We start from the raw sequence: 27,315 nt of genomic DNA, 5'->3' as shown, positions 1-27,315 counted from the left end.
TCATATATTTAATGTTGTAACACAAATTTTCAATATTATAAATTTTATAATATTGAATATTAGTGATACATTTTTACATTTTTAACCAAGGAAGTATTATTTTCATATGCAATTTAAAATTATTTCAAATGTTTATATGAAAAAAATGGAGCGTTGTCTACTGTATGATAGGTTTTAAGTGTATTTACCTCACATTATTGAGTAGGACACTATAACAAATGGATATGTTATATTTTAATTAATTGATAAATAATTATATATGAAAACTCAATATTGAACGAAGAAAACTGGTAATTTGGTAACCATTTAAAATGATAGTTCAGATATTATTTTATTAATATTTATATTTTCTTAATTTAGGAGGTTGAACATTGCTATAAATATCACATAACGCTTATAATTCAACACCGATGTACCGTAGAACTATGTGAAAAGGTTTGTAGACCATAGTATAGGCAAATAACTTAAAATTTGGAAATATAAATATTTAAAAACTTTTAATTCGTGTATGGAATATGATAATATAAGTAATAGTGGAATGTTTGTTTTTCAAGTAAAATGTTTTTTCATCTTCTTTCAACAGCTGTTAAAACAACTCAGAAGCAAATAGGAACCCTTGAACTGTATTGTCATGCTTTTTAGCTGAAAAACAAAAAAATATTCTATTGACATAAATTGACAAAAGGAGGTATTTATTAGGCTAAAGTATATTTTATTAAGTACTTATTTATAAATAAATACTTTTAATATACATTTTCTATAACGATTAAAATGCATAACTTTAATAAATTATACTATAATACATTAGCTATCATTTATTTTGGATAATATGAGAAAGTCTTTTAAATAAAATATCTACCTATTACATATTTTTATTTCTATTTTGTATTGTTTGCATGAGTGGCAGTGTTAAGAAAATATATTGAATACTGTTAAATAGAATTAACCACCAACGAGTTTCCGGCAACGAGAATGAAAATTGTTTCTTCGTAAACTCCGTGCCGGAATAAACATCACGTTCGGGCTAATGAACGCTCTTAATAATAACAGTATATTATTATAGTTCATTGGTGCAGTTTTTAATTAGAAAATATTCAATATATGGTCCTATAGGTATCAATTTTGCACGAATAAAATTTAATAAGTAATACATTTTCAATAATGATAGTTTCATCTTATATGGAGAAACAACCTTTTAAAATAAATTTTTATAAAATAATGTTTTTTGACATATTAATTTAAAAGATTATAGACATAAATGGATATTATAATAATTTTACTTTTATTTTTAATAAAAACATTACTTATTTGTATATCAAATTTCAGAAAGCATACTAGCCAATTTTAAATTAAATATTAAAAGTTAAAATCGTATTATATTATATATTGCATTATTGTATAACACTAAACATTAAGATAAAATGTCTTGTAAATTGTAGTTTCTATTTATACTTTTTAAAATGTTTTTTGGCGTAATAAAAGAAAGATCAAATAACAATTATTTTAATACTTCTATGTTTTCATTAGGTAATAAACTAAAAAGTAATAACTATAGTCTATTAATCTAGAATAATAATATGACATATGTATCAAACTTATACAACACAACATTTTTGTTTGAAATTTGAACAATAATTTTAAATAAATATTGTTTATATGTATAACAATAATGCCCATTATAAAAGGTTGTCCCGACCGTTGTGGACATTTGTGCCTAAAATAAAAATAAAACATTATATCCTGATGACCTGATACGCTTTTATGAGCGTATCCAGCATGTAATGTTGCCATCAGTCAATGTTGAAGAAAAAATTGAAAAAAGTTATTAATTTACGAAATAATTATGGTCTTAGGTACGTTCAAATAATCATTCTGTATCACACAATATATTATTTATATACAGGTACTAAACTACTAAACATTATACGCATTATACTATATATAAGGTCGTTAACCGTTGGTGCATTGTAATTGTAAGGGCACCATTTTGGTGGGAAGGGCGAACAGGGTGTGAGGATCCATACCTACCCTGAAAATTTTTTATCTACAACTGGCCTAGGCGTTAATTGATACTATAGCCTTACTACCTTGGCCTTCAGTTTACCAATCTTTAATTGTGCATGCATTACTATTCACTGCTAATCATAAATAATATTACGTAAAATATTGTGTTATTAAATTTTATAACAGTATCACTTTATCCACCTTGGGTAAATAATTACTGATAAATAATATACATTATATAAGAAGACGTCGAACCCACATGGCGTGTTGTCTCCCGTACACCCGAACGCACGGCATGGACAAAACGCGTTTACGCGGTCTGAGTAGAACTCGCTCAACTTTGATTCTAGAGTACGAGTACTTATTGTAAAATTGATTTGTGACAATATTTTTGAGGGCAGTTTTAAAAAAAAAAATTTTAATTTAAAATAGTTAAAAGTCATTTAAAAATGTTGACATTTTCGCTATTTCTAAACGATATAATGAACGTTATATTGGGGATAATGAAAAAAACGCACGAAATATTGTCACAATTCAATTTTATTATAACTATAAGTATATTTAATCATTTTAATCTATAACCAAAATTGAGTGAGTTCTACTCAAACCATGTAAGTGCGTTTTGCCTATGTAGTACATGTGGAAGATAAAGACAACATGTGGGTGCAACATCCTCTAAAGTTTATGCGTAAATAAAAATATCTTTCTATATAGGTACATAGCTAAAAAAATAATTATTTTCTTTATTATCTATGACTGTCTATGGTTTTTGGTTATTGGTTATTGGTTATTGGTTATTACTATTATTATATTATTGAGTATCTTTACTTTCTTTAGTATAATTTAGTATTGTTAACTATTGTTCTATGGTTAAATCGTTAGAGAAAAAAGAAGCTAAATGCGTAGATTTATATAAAGCTGTAGATGTATTTTCAAATATGAAGCAACGGAGATACCCTCTTAAATAGTACCTAAACGACTATGCTTTTATAATTATTATGTCAATATTTTATAATTATATTTATCAATATAAATTATAAAGATCGTTGTAATAATTAACAATTATTTTCAAGTTTTTTATTATTTCCATTGTATTGCACGCTTTTCTTTATTTTTTAGTCATAAACTCAGCTTTGAATAATTAATTTGTATTTTCCTTTTTATTTAACATCCTAATTTCAAATATAGGTAACTATATTAATCAAATGTATGCATACGAAAATTTAAAAATAATAAAAGCTTAATGATAAGGTACCTTACCTAAAATTTGAATATTTTATACATAATTTATGAATTTATAAAGTAAGTATTTTTTCATTAAAAAATTCTATAGTGAAAATACAAAAAACTTTTTTTTAACTATTTATCTGGTGACGGTGGTGAAAAAAAATTGTCTTCTAAAATTGCTTGTATATTCTTAAAAAAACTAAAATTTCTTCATTGTGTATTCGTACAAATAAAAATAAATTTGCCTATGTATCTTGTAAATTTGTAATATATAAAAAGTTCAATATATATATAAGTAGGTATAATGTTATTAATTATTATATATACTACCTACTTTCATAAATAGTTATTTATATATAATTGTTATAATATTATTTTAGATTTTGTAGTTTGGTACGTACCTAACAAATTGAAATGTTGCACAATTTTCCTTTGTTTAGATTTTTAGACTAATATTCAGGGCGCATATGAACTAAGATAATTTATCCAATTTATAATATAAATTATTTCAATTCAAATAGGTTCCATTGGCTATAATATTATTACGACATGATTTACTAATAGAATATCTACGTACGTACTTACTTTTTAGTTTTTGGGGTAATATAAATTATATAATTATATGTATAATTCACATCGAATATTTGTTTATGGTCGAAAAACAAAGCATCCAATTCATATAACTATATTATAATATGTTAAAAAAACCTTAGGTAAACACATTATTCATCAATTATACAAAAATAATACTAAGAATGTTTTTTTAAATAAATTATTTGTTTTTTCAAATTTACTTTGTAAGAACTGTAAGTAAATATCATGTTTAAAACATACATTAAAATACTGTACATTTTATAATGGGTACTGGGTAGAAAATCAATACCATATGAACTAGAATTATCTTTAAAACCAAATTTTTCTAATACAATATAACAATATTATATGTGATACTATTAAAAATAACATTTATTTTATTGTATTTAAACGTGTCATAATATAATATAAATAACATTTTTAGAATTTATTATTACTCTACTTATGTTGGTTGGTTAAATAAAATAATTTAAATAGTTTTAAAGTTGAATAAAATATTGGATGAATATGAGTATATTAGATATTTTCATAAGAAAATAAACTAGTCATATTTATTTCTCTTTGAATCTTTTATCAACTGTTTTCGTAAAAAATATTTATTTTTTATGAATAAATTATACATGTTATTATAAAATTCTAATTAGTAAACGATTATTAAACATATTCTAGTACTGTTAAAATTTTAAAATGCAAGGAAAAATATTAAAATAATTGTATAATGTTTGATACACATACGGATTACGGGGTATGAAATTAATTCGTTTAGAATAGAAAAAATGATTATGTGAATAATATAAATTATAAAAGTTAAATGTTAAATTACATTTTGTAACTGTACGATATTGAACCTATATATTAAAGTGTAGGTAGATAGCAAAAATAAATTTAAAAATATACTTGTTAGTTGTTCATTACATATTTTATTTAGTTAGGAAATTAGAATAAATATAGATTATATAAAACATAAACATTGATTAATCACAAAATATTAGTTTTTGAATTCATTCTAAAAAAATAATTGTTTTAAGTTGTTACCTATATCATCAATCATAGCCTAACCTAATCTAGCTACGTATAAAGATGAAGTTATGATTATTATGGCTTGTTTAAGTTGTTAATTATTATTATTTTTACTATTTGTTTTTGATATTTTAAACAACTCCGATTACTAATTCGTTTTTTAGTTTAATTTTTCCAATAGTTGATTTTTTCCGATAATCTGAGTGTTATAGGTACTCGTATTTACTAGTAATTGATAATTGATGTGTTTATTTTGTTTCAATTTGTTAATTAATTTAGTTAGTAGCAGAGAAGAAGTTTACACACAATAAACTTATTGTATAATTATTAAATTATTAATATAATTCACCACATAAACTTAAATTAAATTACAAAAAATTCATTTGTAATTGATTACAAATATATACTCACTGATAAATCGTAGTTTTAAATACAATTTTTTAATAATAAATTAATAACTAATGATAGCAAGTGTAAATTATCTAATAATAATATAATTAATAATAAATATGTGTTACGATTTTAGTAAATATTTTAAGAAAATTATTAAATGCAATATAATTATAATAAATTGTATTTTATAACTAAAAGTTAATTTTTAATGATTATACATCAATAAGACACAATTCTTATTACACGTATACCATTAAGTAATGTTGTATTAAGTAACTAATTAAGTATTAATTACTTTTCCATGCTGTTATTAATTATTGATTTTCTTTAAATCTACATTAACTTGAATAAATATAACTTTGAACATTATTTTTTTATGTATTATGATTATTGATTATAATATTATATATACATATATTTTGTAATGTTTAATAGCTTACTTTTTTACTGTGGATTAATAGCAATTAAAGATAATAATTTGTTACCTTTATTTTACTATATATATATATATAGCTTATTTTTTACATATTTTAACAATATGTCACTGTACCTACTATCAAAAAATCAAAGAAAAATTTTAATTTAAAAATAAATTAAATTTTACATAATTGTAATAAATGCTTTGTTATTTTTCAATTTCAGGGTCTGGAGCATTTTTAGCATAACCAAGTTTCTGTAACACCTGTTTGATGCTCATATATACTGAAGGATCTTCTATCGTACCTGATATCTGAAACAATATATAGATTTTTAACATTTTACAATGTATATACGGCGACTAATTAATTAATTTAACATAAATGTCATATTTACTAGTAGTTTGATGGACTTTGTTGGTAATAATTAAATATCATTAGAATTAGAATATCAAGTCATAAATAAATGTGTAAATATTATTCATATTTTTTTATATTTAAATTAATTAGGAATGAACTTATTTTCATATAATCGACATTATTTATATTACTTCATAATGATAAAAACGTAATACTTTTTACCGTAATTTTTTTTAAAACTAATGTTTAATTAAGTTATAGTTAGAATTCTAATATTGGTTATATTTTTTTTAGTATTATTAAGTGTTGTTATTTTTTAGGTTTCAGATACTTTCATGTCGGATGAAACTGTATAAAAAAGTATTTTTGGTTAAATTATTACGATTGGTAAATTTTAAGTTTTACATATTTAAATATAAACATTTTTAAATGGATATTTAGAGCACTTATTATAATTTATTATGTTAATATAGTAGGTACTGATTACTGACATATTTAATTATTTTTTTATAAAATATAAGTATAAAATTATTGACTTACAATAACTTTTTTTCCACTAGCTAAATTTGATAATGATTTCCTAGCCGTTTTTCCCGATCGCGTTCTTGGCAAGCCTTGCACAGGTGCACACAAATGGAACGATGCAATTGGTCCAATTAAGTCTCGAACATTTTGAACGATTTCATTGTTAATATCTTCTTCTTTTTTACTGCAATCTAAGTTCGTTTTGTTTAATTTATAGAAATTTAAAAATATATATGTAAACAAAAATGATAAACCAACTTTTATTTTTAATATAAAGACATAAAGGTATTTCTCCTTTCGTAGTCTCTGGGACGCCAAATACAGCTGCATCACCAACATCTGGATGAGATAAGATTACGTCTTCTAATGCAGATGTTGACAACCGATGTCCAGCTACATTAATAACATCGTCATCTCTGGCTGTAACGTATATATAACCATTTTCATCGGTGTAACCAGCATCCATTGTATCATAATAACCCTAATGTAATATTTTGCAGTATTAGTTATAAATTTTTGTATATTTACAAATATTTGTTTTAAGATTTATATTGATTTACAATGAAGTTATTGAAGTAAGTATTAATAAATCGTTCTGGAGCTTTGTACAAGCATGTCATGACTCCTGGCGGTAATGGAAGTTTGACCACAATTCGACCCAATTCCAATAATTGACACGGACTACCATCTTCTTTTAAGATTCTCACTAAAATTATAATTAATTATGGTCATTAATTTTTCTGTGTAGAATTTGCGGTACTTATATTTATGCATTTTATCAAAATCAAAAATTATTTCATCAATTGACCACCTATATTTTAAAAAGTTACCATCATATCCAGGAAACGGCATTCCAGCAGAAAACATAGGAGGTTTTAAATTATGCCCGAATCCCAGACAGCTAGCTGTAATTGAATGACCAGTCTCAGTTTGCCACCAGTGATTCAAAACAGGTACCTAATCAAATAAATCAAACTCAAAAATTGTATTTGATAATCAACACATAATATATATCCGAAGTAACTTATTTTATGTAATATTCATCATTATTTTAAAACACACAATCGTCTTTTAAATTATTTTTTATTGTTACTATTTTTAAAGTTTTCTTTTGAATGACAACATACTTTTTAATCCCGTATTCCAAAGAAAAATATTTTTAGGAGTATTTCTATCTATAAATATTAAATTTTCGAAAAGTAATTTATTAGTTATAACTTAATAAGTATTTAAACTTTAATGTTTAGATAATCAATAATTATTTCTTTCTTCTAAAATGTGGAAAAAAATGTTAGGAGCATCCCTGTACCACTTTACTCTGCTTGTCTAAAGGTTAAATACTTATAACTTAATTACTCATGTCCAAAATTCAATTTCTATAATCGAATTATTGCAAAAAAAAAATTTTGCTTTGATAAGAAAAATTAAAAACACATGTTGTCTGTAAAAAGTAAAATATTAAAAAAAAATGTTAACGATTTAAAATTATCTAATAAAAATATTTTCAAAACCATTAATAGTTTTTGAAATAATAGGTATCTTACGTAAAATATCAAATAGATTACTCAATATTGTATAGTTTTATAAATAACATTTTTATTTTTAAACTTACATTTAGAGCTTTTCCAGCCCAAGTCAATGTCTCATGATCACAATGTTCTCCAGCCACAAATAAAGTTCTTAGCCTGAAATAAAAAATAATTTGATTTATAAACTGATATATTATATTATATCATATTATGCTATGACTTACGATTTGGTATTGTATTTACTACCAAATTCCAAAACTGGATCTTCTCTTTTGATGACCCTTAAAGCAGTCGGTGCAGTGAACAATCCGTTCACTTTATGGTCTTGAATTACTCTATGATAACAAATTTATTTACAATACATAAATACATAAATTACACATAATATACAATATACATATTTTACATTCAAATCGTATATTATAAAAATAATTGTATTTTTATAATAGTATAAGAATAATAACAAGAATTTGAGTTTTTCATTTTATATAATATACGTATAATGTATATAACTATATAATAGGTACGCGTTCGACATATAAATGTATAAAATATAATTAAATAACCAAAATGCTAAGGATTATTTCCGGAATAACATTATTTAATCATATAAGTATGCGATCAATAAATCCTATACAATTTTATTACTAATTAATTAAGGCGTTTCAATAATTAATATATAATATATAGTAACTATTTTGTTGATAAATAGGTAATATAATTAACTTAAATTATCTATAAAATTAAACACGATTTACCTAAAATATTGTCCAGGATCAGGTGTCCTATCCGGTTTACCTTCATACATAACTGATGTGATTCCAGCGCAAAGTGGACCATAACATATGTACGAATGTCCTACTACCCATCCCATATCAGATGCAGTCCACCAAACATCATCTTCCGTCATACCATAAATACAGCTCATTGTCCAGCATAATGTGGCAATATGTCCTCCAGTTGGTCTAACGATTCCTTTAGGTTTATCTGAAAAATTAAATATTTTCAAGTTTTATTTTTTTTTAAATTTAAGTATTATACTCAAAATAACTTAAAGTATTTATAATAATATTACATAATTATTATATGCTATAATATAAAAATGTATCAAATAAATAGTTCACCATTTTATTCTAATTTCCAACTATCTTTTCATATACTTTTATAGATATTGATACAATTTAGGTACATAATAGATGATATTATATACATTAAAACAATATATTTTAAATTTAAATATTAATGTATTATAAATTAATTGTAAGAATAAAATCACCTATTATCGTCTATAATGTATGTGAATTGTGTGTGGATAAAATCTAAATCAGTTTTAAAAAAGTACTAAACAACATTTTAGGAATTTAAATATTTTATACGCTTACAATACTTTTAACTTATTAAATTATATACATACAGAGTGTACCAGGTCACCAGGACTATATAACGAACATAGTAAATGGAAATTTGTTAATAGTCTTATTAGTTGTTACACCTTTACATATTTTTAATTAAAAATATTTTTCAAACCATTGTACTAATAAATTTAAATTGTAATATGTAATCCAATAAATGTAATACAAAATGTATTAATAAAAAAAAAAATTGTTGAACTAAATATATATATATATATATATATATATATTGTATATTACATGTCTTATTAAATTAATGTATTAAATATTTCAATTTTCAATTTTCATTATCAAACATTGTTTAAAAATTATTTTATACGTACCCGTGGTTCCAGATGTATATAGTATATAGAGAGGATGATTTGCTTCTACGGGCACACATGGATGATGTTTAGCTGTTGACAATGCATCAGACCAAAGTATATCAATTCCCGGAGTTAATGGAGAAGGTTCCATATTTGGTCTTTGGTATATAATGCAATGTTTAGGTTTTTCTGTCACCCGGTCTAAAGCAGTGTTTAAAATATCTTTGTACCTAGATTTAAAACCACAACATGTACTATTATTGTTTATCGTCTTATTTTATTTATTAGTAGTATAATTTTTTTCTTTCAAATACCTTACTATTTTATTCGGTTCGATACCGCAATTCGCAGCTATTATAACCTTAGGAGTAGCATGGTTGATGCGTGCACAAAGTTCACGAGCTGCAAAACCTGAGAAATGTAATGCATTTCATAATATTAATTAGGTTTGTATATATTTGAAAATAATGCACGTACTCTTAAAATTAATTGTTTTAATACTTCCTAAAGGTTCACTGCATATAATATTGATATTAAATAACTACAATAATTACATCATTGGAAATTTAAAGTACATGCTTGAGTTCATTTTTATTTTATGATAAAATTTTTCCTATTTTTATGTTTCATAAGTTCTCTTTAGTCTTATATTGGTAAACGGACAGTTTTTACTATCTATTATTTGAGTTCCATATCGAGGACACTTTGTACGATGATAAAAATTTGTAAAATTCGATCGCAGACATTTTGTACGGTATAAATAAACCGGTAAATATATTTTAAAAGATGAGATAAAATTAAATTGCTCAACACTTTAGATAAGTGATGCTCAAACTTTTTTCCTCGGTGGGCCACATAGGTAAACAATTATCTTCAAGCGGACTACCAATCATAAAAGTACGAATAATCTCAATCTTAATCTAATTATATAATTTTATTATACATACTACATAGTAATGTAGGTACATTGTACAATATATTTAAGTACATTTTGGACTTGTTTTCATATCTTTTATTAACTAATGAAAAAAAATTACAGATTAAGATACATATTGTACATATTAGGTATAGTTTGACCTGGACGCTCTTTTTACACGAGTAATATCGATATTAAATCGTAAAATTTATATTTGAAAATGCCCGACAGAAAAATCGCTAATACAATAAGATAAAATTCTTTTTTTTAAATTTTCTTTAATTTTAAACGTTTGTAACGGATCATTTTTTTAACCTTCGAGGGCTACATGTGGTCCGCGGGCTGCGGGTTGGGCACCACTGCTTTAGATTGCGAATCATGATCGCAATCAGTATGAGACATGTGTTTAGTGTCACAGTATTAACATTATTAAATATTAACCTGAACAAAAAAAAAACTACCAAACTAAATTCAAAAATTTTTAAAAATTGGTATGAATATATCATTTTAAGAAAAAACAAATCAAATATTCGATGGAAGTGTTCAAAAGTGACGTACACGGGGAAAGTTACTACAAATCTTTATAAAACTTATATTAACGGAAAAAATCATAGTACATTTAGATTCCCTCTTCAAATTTGGAATTTCAGACACCAAACAATTAACAATTCACATAGGACAAATAATTTAAGCGAAAGATGGGACAGTTTATTCAATAAATTGGTTGGATCGGCAAATCCAAGTTTTTGGAGTGTTTTGCGATCTTTACTATTGGACGAATATGCTAGTAATTTAAACAAAAACATAAGAAAAAAACCGAAATACATAAAACAGAATTCACGAAACCTGTGTACGGCACGAAAATAAAATTATAACAAATGTACAATTACTTGAAATAATTTGCCATACTTTTAATTTTTAAATATATATATATTATGACAGTGGCGTATTTTCAACATTTTTCTGGGGGGGGGGTCCACAGTTTATACATAATTAAATAATTTACCTATATAAACTATGAGAACTATATTACCTATTGCCTTTATGGCTTTATCACACATTATATTTAACTGTAACTTGGAAACCGTCGTTAGAATACACAAAATACCAATTTCTATACTTATTACTTTACTATACTACAAGAATATGTATCGGTTTTTTTTCTCTGGGAGGGTCCAGTACCCCTGGACCACCCCCGTAAATACGCCACTGTATTATGATTTATGATTTATAATTTACAGTGAATGTTTTAAAAATACATAACACGAATTGACAAATTTATTACCATAACTATAATTATTATTTATATATGTTAACTACTTGTGTTTTGTAATAACAAATTATTTCTAACATATTTTCATGTCTCAACATTTTTTTTTACCTGAAATAGTACAAACTGACCGCCATATATTTTATTACTTTCTGAAATAGTACAAAGTGTCTTACAACCATAGGCGCAAATAAGGAATTACATTGGCGGAGACTCAAGCCCTTTAATATATTCAACGAAAATTCCCCACACCAAATAAAAATATTAACTCTATAATTAAAATGTAAAAAAAAAGTGTATTGATATAATTATAATATATAATATAATCATAATATTATATAGAACACTTTTACAGTCAGGAGTAGTTAAAAACAACATTTGATTATTAATAGGTACATTCAATTTTAATATAAGAGTAAATATTAGGGGGCTTAGCCCCCCCCCCAAGCCCTACCCTATTTGCGCCTATGTACTACAACCTCTTATATGATATATAAGTATATAACTAATAAATATGAAACTGGCTAATATATTTTTTTTAATCATCTATCGTCAAGTACATTACTAAAGAATATTTTTCAAATTCCAACTATCGAGAGTTTATAATTCTCTACTGAATACTCAGTGTCTCGGTAGTTAAAATGAATAATATTTTGTAGGTATAAATTATTATAATTAGTTTGCCAAAAAAAAAAAAAATATATATATATATTACATACATTATTTTTCTATAATATATACATATATACATACCAATAGGTATATACACTAGTCACTATAACCTTAATATTATTATTATTTTTTCTATCAATTTCAATTTTTTTTTTACTTGATTTATGAAGCAAAATATTGTTTATTAGTATTAAAAATTAATGTAAACATATTTTTCTCATCATAAAGCATAAAACTATTTAAAGTGTACCTATCATTTATAATTTTACAAAATATGCACACCTACAACATTTCATTAAAGACTAAACATTTATACAGCTTTATAATTAATATTATAAAATATTTGTATTAAAAATGATATATATACATAAAATACTATTTAAAGATAGAACAAACAAAATACTTAATATTTTTAATTAAACATAACGTTAATTTAGTATTTAGTTAAAACGAATCAGTTAGTTCCACAATAATTAAACATTAAAAATGTGAGAGTAAAATAATGAATTTTTATATTGAATTTATTTTAGATTTGAGTTGGGCTAGGAAATTAATCATTACCTATCATACTATCATAGTATAACCTTACCTCCAAAAACAACAGAATGAACGGCTCCAATGCGAACCACAGCCAACATTGAAATTATAGCTTCAGGTATAAGAGGCATATAAATCAAAATACGATCACCTTTTACAACACCTAAATTTACTAAAGCACCCGCTAACAATGATACCTGAAAATAAAACATAGACAATTTTTATACTTATAAAGTTTGATTTTATCTTTCAATACAAACTTTTTCATATAGATCGTCATAAGTAATTTTTGTCACAGATTCAGTCACAGGGCTATCATGGATTAAGGCGACTTTTTTACCTTTACCTGCCTTGATATGACGATCGATTGCATTGTAACATGCATTTATTTGTCCACCAACAAACCTAAAATTGATGAAAAATATTAGCTTTTACTTTAATTTATATACATTATACAGTTATTAAAATAATCTACCTAACACATAATTTTAAACCAGTAAATAAATAACTATAAATTTATGTTTATAAACATAATTGGGATATGGTCAATATGCTGTCGTTGCCAGTTTAAAATTGGTACCTACTGACTGCAGTTCTAATGCAGAAAAACTGAAAACCACTGCAATACGTAGGTACTCTTTCATAACAACACAACAATCTAATTTTTAGTAGAATAAATGTTACATCACGTATATTGTCCAAAAAAGCGATTTTCCTTTAACTAATATAATAATAATGTATACGTTAAGCTTTATATCCACCGGTCTTAAACAGAGATTGAACAAAATATAAACATAATTTCTAATTAAATTCGTACAAAAATAATTTGTGATCATAGCAATCCACTTCATGAAAATTTATTTAAAATCTATGACGATTGAGGACAGTATCTAAATGTTTTTTAATATACTGGAAATTCTTTTTCAAACACGTTGATTTATCCTTTATTTCTAATTTAATGTTACATTGTTATAATACAAAGGTAACTACTTCCACTTTGCCAAAATGAGCGATAGGAGATAAGTGCACGACTTCTAATTTTTTGTGACTATATCCTATAGTATTTTTTTTTAATACAATATTTTGACACCCACATTATAATTTAATGGAATATATATTATATTTATACCGAAAATTAATATATAAGCAAGCTGTTAAACTATGCAGTAGATACAACAATTTTCGTAGATAACATACGACACCAAAAAACTTTATATAATTATAAACATTATATACAATTTGACACGTTATTAAGTTTTTCTCTCCTTATAATCACGCAAGATCAAAATAATTTAAACCTGATACCAAAACTTAAACAAATTTTAACTTTTAAAATATTAACCTATTCTGTGCTACTATAAAAATATACAATTTAAAAAAAAAAAATCAAACTAAAATAGTGAAATATTTTAAATTAGATAGGCACCTTCTATACAGCGTCAATAATTTATACGTATTATGCAGTAAAATATGTGAAATAACATATATTTACTACTAAACAACACATTTATTATTTAAGACGTAGGTAGTATAAATTATTTTATATTACAATGTTTTATAACTTTATGTATTGAGTTTTTATAAAAAGGTAATACTCAATAGGTTGTTTTTTTAACGCAATACTATAATTAGTATACCTATCTTATAATAATTATACGAAGTTTAATAATAATTTTATAGAATAAATTCAAAAACACAAGTCTTATTGTAACTTAGTCACTCAGCAACTAATGATTTTTAATCTTGGGTAAAGTCTTCAACCCTTAGATATTTTTTAAAAACCCCGTTTAAAACTACATACATATATATAATTATATAAATTATAAAATTTGATTTAAAATACAGAAGAATCATTTTATATAATTACAAAATCATAAACAAAACATTTTCATAAAAAAATTAAACACTTTCAATTCTTGTTTGTTAAATATAATTTTAAAATAATTAATTATATGAAATAATACAGTATAATATTGTAAATCAATATTGAACAATGAACCTACAGGTATTGTGTATCACATAAGATCACATAAGGTTAATTAGTTTATAGTGTTATAAACAATTTTTAAATTATTATATTTAAAAACTGTAGTAAATGCTCATAAAACTTTTTCAATATACTTAAAGTACGTTTATTTTCTCTATTATATTAACATGAACAGTGGCGCACTTAATATATTAATTAAGCTTAATGCACCCAGGTCAAAAATCACTGTTTTATATAATAAGATAATAAAATTGTTATAATTCTAAAATACTATATTTTTATAATATATGTATATATATATATATATATATATACATTATACATGAAACTATAAAACACTATTATTCATTAGTATTATACTCATAATTATTATTATATACTGCATAACTTTATAAAACATAAAATGTAAATGTTTAATAATTTTTCTACGAAAAATATAAATGAAACAAGATAAATACCTTGTATTTAATTTATAATCATATGAGAAAATAATTAAACTGTTTTAATACTTACCAATCAGTCAAAGGTTGAGCACTGTTGTCTAAAACTTTATCCCAGGGCTTATACCAATCAACTACAGCGCCGACTTCAGCCCAAAATCCTTCAGGGTCTTCTAAAGATCGACGATATGCTTCTTCATAATTTTTAATCTTATATGTATTTACTAAAATAAGGAAAAATAAATTGTACACTCTTTATACAACAACAAACTGCTGAATACAATAGTCATAGTAAAGAAAGAAATTATTACCATTTTGATTTACACAGGTAGTTTTGTTTCGATTTGGTACCATATTGTTGTCCACGTAATTATTGTAAACTAAATTAGTCGAAATGTCCATAATAATAGAGAATGAAATGTGTAACGTTTATACAAAAAATAATATGAAAATATAATTTACGTGCATATACTAACAATAAAAATAACAAAACACAGAAACAAAATGTAAGTTATTACTTCAACATTAGGTTAAAAATACACACAATTTAACAAAATAAGACACTCTGCCGGTAGGTAATTAAAATTAATTTTCTTTTTTACACCCACTACTGTTTTTATTTGAAATAAATAATTAACATTAGAATTTTAAACAAACACATTGAAATTAAAAAAAAAATCTATACTAAAATGATTTGAAATGTGGTGCTTAAGCTTTGACAGTGCTGTTCGATTAACGACCTTTGTTTAGTTTAATTATTTATAATTATATGTAAATTAATTCAAATTTGTAATAGACAGTTAATTCCATGTATCTAATTTCATTGATGAGTTAATATTTATATCAATTGTTATTATCATTGTGCAAAAGAATTATAAAATAAGCAAAACTACTTTTAAAAAAAAAGATGAAAATATTGTGTTTTTTTTTAATTTAACTTCATTAAATACACATACATGTTCAATGGTTCTTTTCCATTTATTAATTACGAATTTTCACGGAAAATCTATTTGGCTGCAAAACTATTATAGCTTATAACAATAAAATTTGCATGTTTCTATTTAGTTTCAAGTTTTAACCAAATGATTTAGTTCCAATAAATTTGCTAGCAATAGCAATTACTATAGGTTATATATATTTTTTATAATTTATATTTAATAATTTCATTTTTTTAAATTATTTTTTTTTTTTTAATTAAGTCATAAAACCGTGCTTGGAAATTTTACCAAATGAACTCGATGCAAAATTATACGTGTAATACAAATGTCCCCATTTGTAATTATAATTCAAACAATCAAACTCACATCCTGGTATTGTTTTTGCCCTATGACATACCTACTACTATACATGATGTGTATTATGTCATAAAGTTTAAAATAAAAAAAAATAAAACATTTTTTTAAAAGAAATCCTATATTCATTATTATTATTTGTACTTATGTCGAGTAATATGTATGTATATTATATATATATAAATATATAACGCAATGATAAAGTTAATTATTTCATGTCAATGAGTTATATAAGATTATTTTTGTTTCATAATTGTTTTATATAGGTATAACAGTAATATAATATCAGATAGTGAAATAAGTAAAATCATGTACATATATGTATTATTTGAAGTGACTTTTTTAGAGTATTATTCAACAAAAATGGTATAATATGTACATAAAGCCGGATTAATGAAATTAGTGGCCCTGGGCTAATTTATTTTTGAGGGCCCTAATTTTACAAAAAAGGTATTTTATATAATAATAATATGTCAATTGATATTTATTAGTTAAATAAGAAAAATATTTTTTCTAATAGAGTAGCAAATTTACATTACATAGTTAATTTATTAAAAAATACAATTTAATTAAGTGTAAAATATATAGTAATGATACAACAATACATACAAATGATTATTTAAAATATTTTTTTTATATTTGCTTGATGCAAAAGCATCTAAAACGTCATCAAATGATAGTTTTTTACATAATATGTCATTTTCAATAATTGACATAGGTACCTAATTGGTAATGCGTTCAGCCTATCTTCATTCAGTTCAATCTGTTAGTCAATTATTAATAAGATCCAACTTTGAAAATTATTTCAAATGATTCCTATGAATGTAACTAAAAAAAAAATATTTTTGAAATCATTTTTAGATTCTAAACGAAGTGATGAATGCATTAATTTTACAATATTTTTTTTTTGTGCTTGTGTGTACAGTATAACTTGTCAAAATAGATTATGTTTCAATTTCAAACTTTGGGGGTGGTTTTCGATGGCAAAATGACTATCCTTGGTGCATTATAGAGGTCAAAAATAAGAATTTTCCAACAGTTTTCAAAAAAATCGGGAAAAACAAAAAAAAAAGTGACAGAAAAATGGGAATTTTTACGCAATATCAGTTTTCGACAAAATTCATTTTTTTATATGGTTGTAACTCAAAAACGAATCACAGTAAGTACTTGAAATTTTCACCAAACGTTTATATTATTGTTATCTATATAAAGTTACATTTTCAAAGTATTTTGGATTTTATTTTTGAGTTACTTATAGACAGCTGAGCTTTTTGATTTTTATAAATAATTTTTTTTAAATGTCGATAAAAAAAATGTTAAGTTCCCAAAAAAACTTGAAAATTTAATGCAAGGTTTCTGAAAAGTTATTTTATTATAGTTAAAAAAAAATCAATTATTTGATAGTAAAAACTACAAAATAATTTACAAATATTCATGATTTTGACGAATTTTTGTCAATATTTGAACTTCAAATGCTAATAAAAAAATTGTGTCTGTGTATTTTTATAATTTTTAAAAAACTATTAGACCAATTCATGAGGAACTTTATATTAAATTTTCAACTATTTTGACTCAGCCATAAATTTTTTTTCAATATTTATAAAAAAAACTTAATAAAACGAATATTTCAAATGCCTATAAACATCATTAAAATAAGGGAAAGATTTTGAAAATTAAATCATGTAAAACAAATGCTAATCTTAATAACTAGTGAAATTTTCAAGTATCTACTACTTATAGGTACTTTTTGAATAATAACAAATATATATATATTTAAATAATTTATATAATAAAAATTAAAATAAATACATACCTACGTTTAAGAAATATTAAGAATTAAATCCGATCAGTTTGTAGTGATTCAGTGGCGTAATTACAGGGGGATATTTGGGTATAGTATCCCCCCCTTGACCTTTTTTTTAAAAAAAAAGAATAAAAGACTGGTTAACTACATTTATTTAATGCTATTATTGTATATTATTGAACGTTTTGTAATTATTTATTTCCGTGTCACGTGATGCTTAAATACATTTATTGCACTGAAAGAAGATGCTTATGATAAATACATTTTTTGGGGGGGGGGGTTATGATTCGAAAATATTATTATCAAAAAAATATTAATTGACTAAATTTTCACCAATGTACACCTGTTAATAAGGAGCAGCGAGTTAATATTAATTATTATTATAACCTACCAATCTACCATTAAATTTTCAAACACGCAATGGCTAAATGCATAAAAATTAAATATTATTATAATAACTATAAGACGTAGGTACAACATAATAAGTATATACTTATATAAAGGCTCAAGAGATATTGTATATTTATTGTTTATAGGTTTATTTATGGCCTATAGGTATTGTTGGCACTCCATCGTATGTATAAATTATTTAAAATTGGTGAATGAACAATATGGGATCGGGTAGCAGCATTGTGGTTATAACAGTTCCCTTATTTTTAAACGGAAAAAAAGTATTGTTGGCATGTCTTATACACAACAAAAGCTATTTCTAACTTCAGACTTTTATAATTTTTTTAATTCATTAAAATATTAAATATATAACCAGTCAGCACCATACGTTCGTCACACATACATGAAATACATTCATCTATTTGTATCTACTAACTACTTAGGTAGTATGATGAGAAAAAGGTAGTCTGACAATGAAAAAGCCTTCTTAAATTTTTCGAACTCCTATTAAAAATACTCAAATCAGGACACAACTAATGATATTATATACATTTAAATCTGTGTAAACACTGGAAGAATTTAGTTTAGAATAATATAAGATTAAAAATTTCTTAATACCTATATAACTTTATATTTCTAATTAATGTGTACCCATTAAAACCTATACTAAAATTCGTACGCACACTAAAAAAATTTAGGCCTCAATTAGTATGTATTCCAAAAAATCTAAAGCTGCAATCCAAAAGAAAATTTTACCACGTGATGCAACTAATAGCTACACTTCTTAATTACGCCAATATCCGAATTAGTAAAAAATAATAATTAATCGTTATAAATAACTTTTTGTATTTGACCATTAGCAACACTTAAGTGCTTTACAACAAATCCGGACTTAGGATTTCTAATTATTTCTATTAAATTATGTACCTCTCAACCTTGTTTTTATTTATATAGACATAAATAAACTTACATTTAGACTAGCTTTTCCGTGTTAACACATACCAATAAGTAATAACTAATAAGCTTCTTACCATAGAAGATAAAATATTGCAGTGTACGATTTAAACTTAATCTTCGATAAAGTGACAAATAGTAATTCGACGAAACAAATTGTTCTCTAAACTGACTGAAAAATAAGAAACCACATTATACGATGGAAATTGACTTTTATATATTTCAGGAGGCCGAATATAAAGAACATATAACAATATTGCAATATCTATTTACGCTGGACGAGTTTGACGAGTAAAGTTATATCATACAAAACAATTTAATGATATAAATTTAATTAATTTATTAGTTTTTTGTAGTCACTTACTGTTTTAAATTCGGAGTGAATGCTAATTACTGTATAAATGTACATATTTTACAATGATATGTGCTTTTACATTTTTTATGTTAACTGTACGGTTTATAGTGTTATTTATCCATAAAGTGTTCTTCACCACATTTGACACAATAAGGTTTATCCGAATAATATATGATTTCGTGTGTCCAAAAACTGGAAACTTGATAAAATTGATGTAGAGTAATATAAGATTTGTGTGCGTGTTTTCAACCGCGGCGAAGGTAAGCAATAACATTGTATTATGTATTCCTAGTTGAAAAGATATCAGAATTATCTCTTTTTGTATTGAGATCTACAAAAAAACACTCAAAAGACAAATTCTTCTTCTTAATATTTTCTACATTCTACATAATGTTTAATTGAATAGGTAGTTACATGTCCATCCAAATTGCCGAACTCAGTTAGAACATCAGATATCAGAACCTAGTACATTTCTTATTACAACCTTGAACGGGCGTGAAATTTTAAAATGTGAAAATGTTTGTAATAAATTATAATTTATGTTGTAATATGTAATGTATACTATATTGGGATAAAAAATTGCATCATTTAGAATTTAGAATTTAGATGCCCCTTGTAATTTTTTTAACTATTAATAATATTCTAGATAATATGTTGTTTAATTAGTTTATAAAATAAAACGGAAATTAATTAATGTCATGTTATAATATTTATAATTGTTTTTTTATGTAGTTAATTATTTATTTTTTTACAGCAGTTCACTTATTTAAATTCTCCGTTTAAATCTATAAGTATGATTACATGAATAATAATTTTATTACCAAATATTTTTTTTATTATTTAAAAGAATATATTTGTAATCTATACTTAAAGTATCATAACAAGATAATAAGTAAATTAAATGGTATGAAAAAATTTTAAATCTTATACCTAACCTAACCTAAATATTATGTGTGAAGACACGAAAGAGGAAATAACCCATTATTATTTGTATTTTGCACCTTTGATATAATGGGCGATTGTAAACTCCGCCAGTTTCGAAATTCAAATTTAAAAAAAAAAAATAACAGTGTTACAGAATGCTATAAATAGGTACACTAATGGAGTAATACAAGACTTAAAATATTTATAAATTATATCACATCATTTTAATTTACATTATATGACATACCTAACTGTATATTTTTGGATTATTTGGTTTAACGATTATTTATTATTATTTTTTTACTATGATTTTAAATACTTAATGTTAACGATATGATATTATATTATATTGTAATTTTTTTTTGATAATATATCATATTCATTTTATATTACTACTTGATTTTTTTCACTGGTGGAGTTTACATGAGCCTAATTTTACCTGTTTTTTTTTTCTGGCGAAGTTTACATAAAAAAAGGTACTTGTGGAATGTGGCGGAGTTTACATGCGCCCGATATAATATCTATGTTTAACGTGTTTCTAATAATTTTTGTTTTTTACATAATATTATACAGTTTCGTACAGTGCCAATTAAACCATTTTATCGATAGATCAATAGTAGTTCTTGGTTCGTCAATGGAATGACATAACACAATTTTTAACCCCCCCCCCTGCAGGTTGATGTTATATTTGAATTATATCTATGTTTCATTATTTTTACTTTTATATTATATTCACTTATTTTTTATTAAAATACAAGTCATTTATTATTTTTTTTTTTTTACAACCAATTTATTATTAAAATGAGTAACAATTTAAAGAAGAATAATATTAAATTTGTCAATTACTATTCAAATAAATCCTGTCCGATGACAATTGTGACACTTCGTGTGATAAATCTATAATGAAATTCTGGCAGAAGTATCAGAAGTATAAGTTAGTCATCGTCAACTTTTTATATGAAAATTTTCTAATAACATAATAAGTGTTGTTCATAATTATGATGAAACCGATGTACGTACTACCCATAGACATGATCTAAAAATAGTAATAAAATGTATTCAAGTCCTTTATTTACTAGGTACTTTATAAGAAGTTAAGTATAATAGAAAATCACCCTTTAATGTACAAAAATTAGTAATTACTATTTTTAATATATCATTTAATAATGAGATTATAAATTTAATTAATCGGTGATTATCCTTTATCAAAAATTTTTGAAAAATCATTTAAATATACTTAGGTATATGAGTATTGAGAAAAATAAACTTATTTTTTAGAAATACAATTTGGTTTTAGGAATATTTAAGGTGTTTCTAAAATTTTACAAAATCTTAGTTCTACTCACAGAAAACTAAATGAAGGTAGTTTTAGTACTTGGGGGAATTTTTATTGAAGAAATTAGAAGTATGTTTTATAAATTTAAAACTTAAATTAAAATTGTATTTCCTAATGTGTATAATTATTGCGGTGGATCTTACATTTTTATACTATGCTTTTGAAAATGATCGATAAATTATCTTTGTACAATTACTTTTAATACAATTATACAACTGTTTTGTACAAATATCCTGATATAAAATTTAATAAACACTTAAATAACTTACTAAATCTACTTGCAACTTCATACAAAGAAATATCATGAAATTTATATGACTTAAGTCGTAAAAATAAGTTTTAATCGTAATAAATTGTGATACACAACTAAGGAAAAACATGGTTATAAACCATTTCGCTTAAATTGTATATTTATTAAATAATAATAATATATTAATATCTATCTATGAATCTATTTACCTATCGACTTAATTATTAAAACAACAAAAATTAAATAGACTAATGACTCAAACTACAGTAGGTACTTATTTTATTAATATAAGTAAATGTACAATAATAATTCATATATTAATTATAAATCTTGATTTTTTTATAAAAAAAAAAATAATAATATATATGACATATAATAAAAAATTTATAAAATCTTATACATTAATAATTCAATAACACATTTTAATAATTAGCACAATTCTTTAGTCTATTTTCATAATTATAAAAATAAAGAAAGAATAAGTTAGTTCTAGTAGTTTCTAAAAACATGTTACCATGTTGGTGACTGCTTTTAATGTATATAAATGTATAGTGTGGAGTCCACAACTAAAATTAATGTAATTGGTATTATAATGTAATTTCTTATTGTTGTTTTCTAACCAGACCTACCAAAATTCAGTATGGTAGATCTTAATAGGAAATTGTATGTCTTTCTGTTTAATACACATGTAACACAGTAGTTATAATACCAGATTATTACTATGATTTATTTATAGTTAATATCAGAGCAAATTGATATAATTTATAAAAAATATAGGTAAGTTGCTTAAAAATAGTTAATTTTTCATATTTTTATTTTAAAATGAGTAAAATGAATTTAAAAACAAATAAAATTATTAAACAAAAATTAATGTATTAAACTCGTTTTAACATAAAAATATGAGAAATATACTATTAGCTATTACATTCATACAGTGTACATCATATAGAATAAAAATATCAATTATGAAACTAATGAATTAAGATTTCATGAAATTATCACACATTCATATTTCGAGGAGTGGATTTAACATTTATTTAAAAATGAGTTTGAAAAAAAACCATCATAATATTTTTCTTTCGTCAGATTCTTCTTTTATAAATACTAGGGATCAAAATAAAATTATTTTACTTTTTTAAATTGTACTTAAATTAAGTCCCTCAAAAAATAAAAAAATATATACACAAATAATACGTAATAACATTAATTACCACTTTATTAAAGTTTAAAAGTTCACTTGTTTTATCATGCACCTTGGTTGTTTTGGAGTGCCTGATTCTGTTGCAAAGACAAAAATGCTAAATGCCCCTTGGGACACTTGTTAGCATAATGACCTTTAAATCCACACTGAAAAAAAAAGTTTATCAAACAGATGAAACAATGATAATCTACCGTTTCTGTTATAAATTTATTTTTGATAAAATATAAAATGTTTATTATTACCTAGTATTATAACATTAATTAAATTTCATGTGATTACAACATAATAATATTTAGTTTATGGAAAATCAAATACTTTTTGAGTATAAAATTAATGAAGTTTAAAAATTAAAAATTAATAAATTGGAAATTTTTTTTTTTTTTTTTTACTTAATATTTATTTATTATTTCTTAACCCCTACCTAAGTAGATATTTTCAATACTAATTATATGGCAACTATATATTATTTTCATAATTAATAATTATAAATACATGAATATTACATCATAAATAAACTGCATAAAATTGTAATTTAATTTAATATTATATAACTACAAAAGAATGTATTTGAAATTGAAATCAAAATATATGAACAGTTGAATTTTCCGACAATGGCCAATTTTACATATTGTTTTAACTATGTCAGTATTAAAGATAAACATTATCACCTTATAGCATGTAACTTCTTCTAATGGTTTCAATTTTCTAGCAAATCCTGCTTGAGCATTTGTTGGCAATGGCTCATTATTGACCTCCCCATCTGGTTTAATTTTTACAAGATCTGATACCATTTTATGACAGTACATAGCTTTATGTCCAGTATCACCACAAAAATGACATATTACTACAAGTTTTTTTGAATCTTTTAGATTAGCATCATATTGTTGATATGCTGGAAGTTCGAATCTAGGACTAAAACAAAAAATAATGTATTAATTTATTTCAAAGACAAAAGCAAATATTTAGTTTATTATGAATTATTGTTTTAAATTTTTAATACACTGTGTTCAGATGCCAATTGGCATCCTTACGGATGTCCACCATTTGATATCAAACATTAATTTTATCACCATTTGTAAATATGAACATAATATTATTACACGAGAGTAGTTTTCATTTATTAAAAGTTATTATTACACATACAGAGTAGCAAGTAATAGGTAAGAACCGCAAAAAGACATATGCAGTTAACATTTTAAGCTTAATTTATACTAAAAAAATAAAATGTATTATTAAAGGAGGTAGACTTCATTCAGCATTATTTAATTTAATATTTAATCATTTATAGTTTATAATAACAATCCTAAATGTTTATAAACTCAAAATTAAAACTTTTAGAATTTTTCTTTCAAAAGCTAATAATTATTTTTACTCAAAAATAAAAATACAATTTGTATTTTGTATATTTTTGTTGTATTTTAAGGAATCACTTATACACTTCTTTGTTTATATATTTATGTAATTATATTTTTAAGATATTATGTAAAAATATAATTAACACTATTATTTTCAATGCAGTCAGTTTTACATTTTAAATAAAACACTTGTATTTAAAGTTTTTACCAAAATTTTACATTCAATTGACTTTTTAAAAAATAATATAATTCTACAATAATATAATAAATAAAATAGTTTACTGGCAAAAATACGTACTGAACAAATTTACAGTTTGGACCATCTGGACAAAATCCAGAAACATAATTCATACAAAGTACACGGCGAACATGTTTATGTTTACAATGTGGGCCATGGCGACAAAATCCTCGATCATACCATGGGCAGTCTTTTAATTTACTTTCAGGATCAATATGTAAAAATGGACATTCTTTGTTATGACATGCATCTAAACAAATTGGTAAATAAGTAGAATTAAAATATATAAACATCTTGTTAATACATAAATATAATTTATAAATAATAAGTATTGTTTCTTACTAAATCGAGCATAGAAATAACATTCGGGCATTTTAGTCATGTCGTATTCATGTAAGAATTCACACTGATCCCCTTTTTTGCACAAACCACGCAACCAATGTTTACAAACAACAGTTCGATCACCTCGTACATGTCTCATTGGACATAAAGCTCCTTTGGAACAGGAGCCTTTTGGATAAAATGAACAAACTGCAGCGATAGATTCTAAACAAAATAGAGGTATACATTTCAATATTTGAATTTAAATGATAATTTTTCTAAGTAAAATATGTATCAATACAAAACAATTAACTAACATAACCTATGTTTAGGTAGTACAATCTGAAAATAAAAATATTAACTTGTAGAAAATAAGTTTTATTAAGTCTATTAATAAGTAAATGTTAACAAATATTTAATATATATTGTTTATTAAACATGAATATTTTTATATCATATGATTTCTATACTACTTAAATAAATTAAATATTGGTACCTAGATTGCTGATAAAACATAAATATCATACATAACTTAACACTTAAAAATTCAAATTAGGATGAATAAAGATAAAAAAAATAAAAATAAAAATAGATAGAATCATAAAAAGTTTATTGTGAATAATAAAATTGTATAATTTTATATTGATCTGATAAAAAAATGTAAAGTAAATATTAATAATGGTCAAAAATCAAAATATTGTCAGCATAAACATACTTAAACATAGATTTATAGAAAATATATTGTGTACTTTGTTTTTGTCATACAGCTTATCTTTTAAATTCTATATTTTAAAAACCTAGTCTAAATTGCAAGAAATATTTTAATCGTTCCGATTCACATTTACTTTTTGAAAATACATAATTAAATTAACAGGATTCTTTGTATGAAAATTAATAAGTATACAAATGGTTTTTGTATAATACCTATACAGCAATAAATAATAATAAACACTAATTCTGAAAATATGTTTGAATAGTAACTTACTGTCCATTCCATTGAACGGCAGAGGTAGAGCCCCATGTTGTTCGTCCAAAGCTATTTCAACATTGAACTTAATGTCATCAAATCCTGCCACAAGCAACTCCATTTTATCTAGGCGATAAAATATGTACAGAGAGAAAATGTATAGAAAAACTTTGCTACATAATATTTTTCAAATTGAAATTCTAAATGGCAAAATAATATTATACTGTTTATTTTCGAATACATATCCTAATGTAGATAATAAAAGATAACAGATTTGATAGCCGGTTAACCAATTGATAATAATTTTGAACCGCGGTTAAT

The 27,315-nt window shown here is 23.8% G+C and overlaps 2 protein-coding genes across 3 annotated transcripts; both read right to left on the bottom strand.

Annotated features, from left to right (window-relative positions):
• Positions 1-5,827: 5,827 nt before the first annotated feature.
• On the bottom strand, positions 5,828-16,422 carry LOC114132172 (acyl-CoA synthetase short-chain family member 3, mitochondrial). Its single transcript, XM_027997562.2, has 14 exons — positions 15,919-16,422; positions 15,681-15,831; positions 13,441-13,585; positions 13,233-13,377; positions 10,100-10,196; positions 9,804-10,015; positions 8,827-9,055; positions 8,293-8,403; positions 8,152-8,224; positions 7,370-7,496; positions 7,100-7,245; positions 6,798-7,020; positions 6,555-6,730; positions 5,828-5,968 (listed from the first exon to the last, which is right to left on the bottom strand). Exons 1-14 carry the CDS (start codon positions 16,007-16,009, stop codon positions 5,864-5,866), a joined length of 2,031 nt encoding a protein of 676 aa, XP_027853363.1. The 5' UTR covers positions 16,010-16,422; the 3' UTR covers positions 5,828-5,863.
• A 6,752-nt stretch (positions 16,423-23,174) lies between these two features.
• On the bottom strand, positions 23,175-27,244 carry LOC114132174 (cleavage and polyadenylation specificity factor subunit 4). 2 transcript variants are annotated; one of them, XM_027997564.2, is made up of 6 exons: positions 27,013-27,244; positions 26,049-26,252; positions 25,767-25,956; positions 24,782-25,025; positions 24,124-24,259; positions 23,175-24,016 (listed from the first exon to the last, which is right to left on the bottom strand). In XM_027997564.2, exons 1-5 carry the CDS (start codon positions 27,113-27,115, stop codon positions 24,158-24,160), a joined length of 843 nt encoding a protein of 280 aa, XP_027853365.1. In that variant the 5' UTR covers positions 27,116-27,244; the 3' UTR covers positions 23,175-24,016; positions 24,124-24,157. The 2 variants fall into 2 exon arrangements, with proteins under 2 accessions (XP_027853365.1, XP_050053110.1); XM_050197153.1 differs by having other exon boundaries at positions 23,175-24,259; positions 27,013-27,243.
• Positions 27,245-27,315: the final 71 nt, after the last annotated feature.

The sequence above is a fragment of the Aphis gossypii genome, chromosome 1 (genome assembly GCF_020184175.1).
Source record: "Aphis gossypii isolate Hap1 chromosome 1, ASM2018417v2, whole genome shotgun sequence".
Taxonomy (NCBI): Eukaryota; Metazoa; Arthropoda; class Insecta; order Hemiptera; family Aphididae; genus Aphis; species Aphis gossypii.
Note: the sequence above shows the minus strand (reverse complement) of the source record. Positions and strands in the feature narration are given on the sequence as shown.

Coding starts and splice junctions, on each gene's coding strand:
- LOC114132172 (XM_027997562.2), bottom strand. CDS start 16,009: ATGGACATTTCGACTAATTTAGTTTACAATAATTACGTGGACAACAAT. Junction 13,586..15,680: donor GCTCAACCTTTGACTGATTG/GTAAGTATTAAA, acceptor CATCAATTTTAG/GTTTGTTGGTGGACAAATAA. Junction 10,197..13,232: donor TCATTCTGTTGTTTTTGGAG/GTAAGGTTATAC, acceptor TACATTTCTCAG/GTTTTGCAGCTCGTGAACTT.
- LOC114132174 (XM_027997564.2), bottom strand. CDS start 27,115: ATGGAGTTGCTTGTGGCAGGATTTGATGACATTAAGTTCAATGTTGAA. Junction 25,957..26,048: donor TTATTTCTATGCTCGATTTA/GTAAGAAACAAT, acceptor CAATTTGTTTAG/ATGCATGTCATAACAAAGAA. Junction 25,026..25,766: donor CCAAACTGTAAATTTGTTCA/GTACGTATTTTT, acceptor TTTTTGTTTTAG/TCCTAGATTCGAACTTCCAG.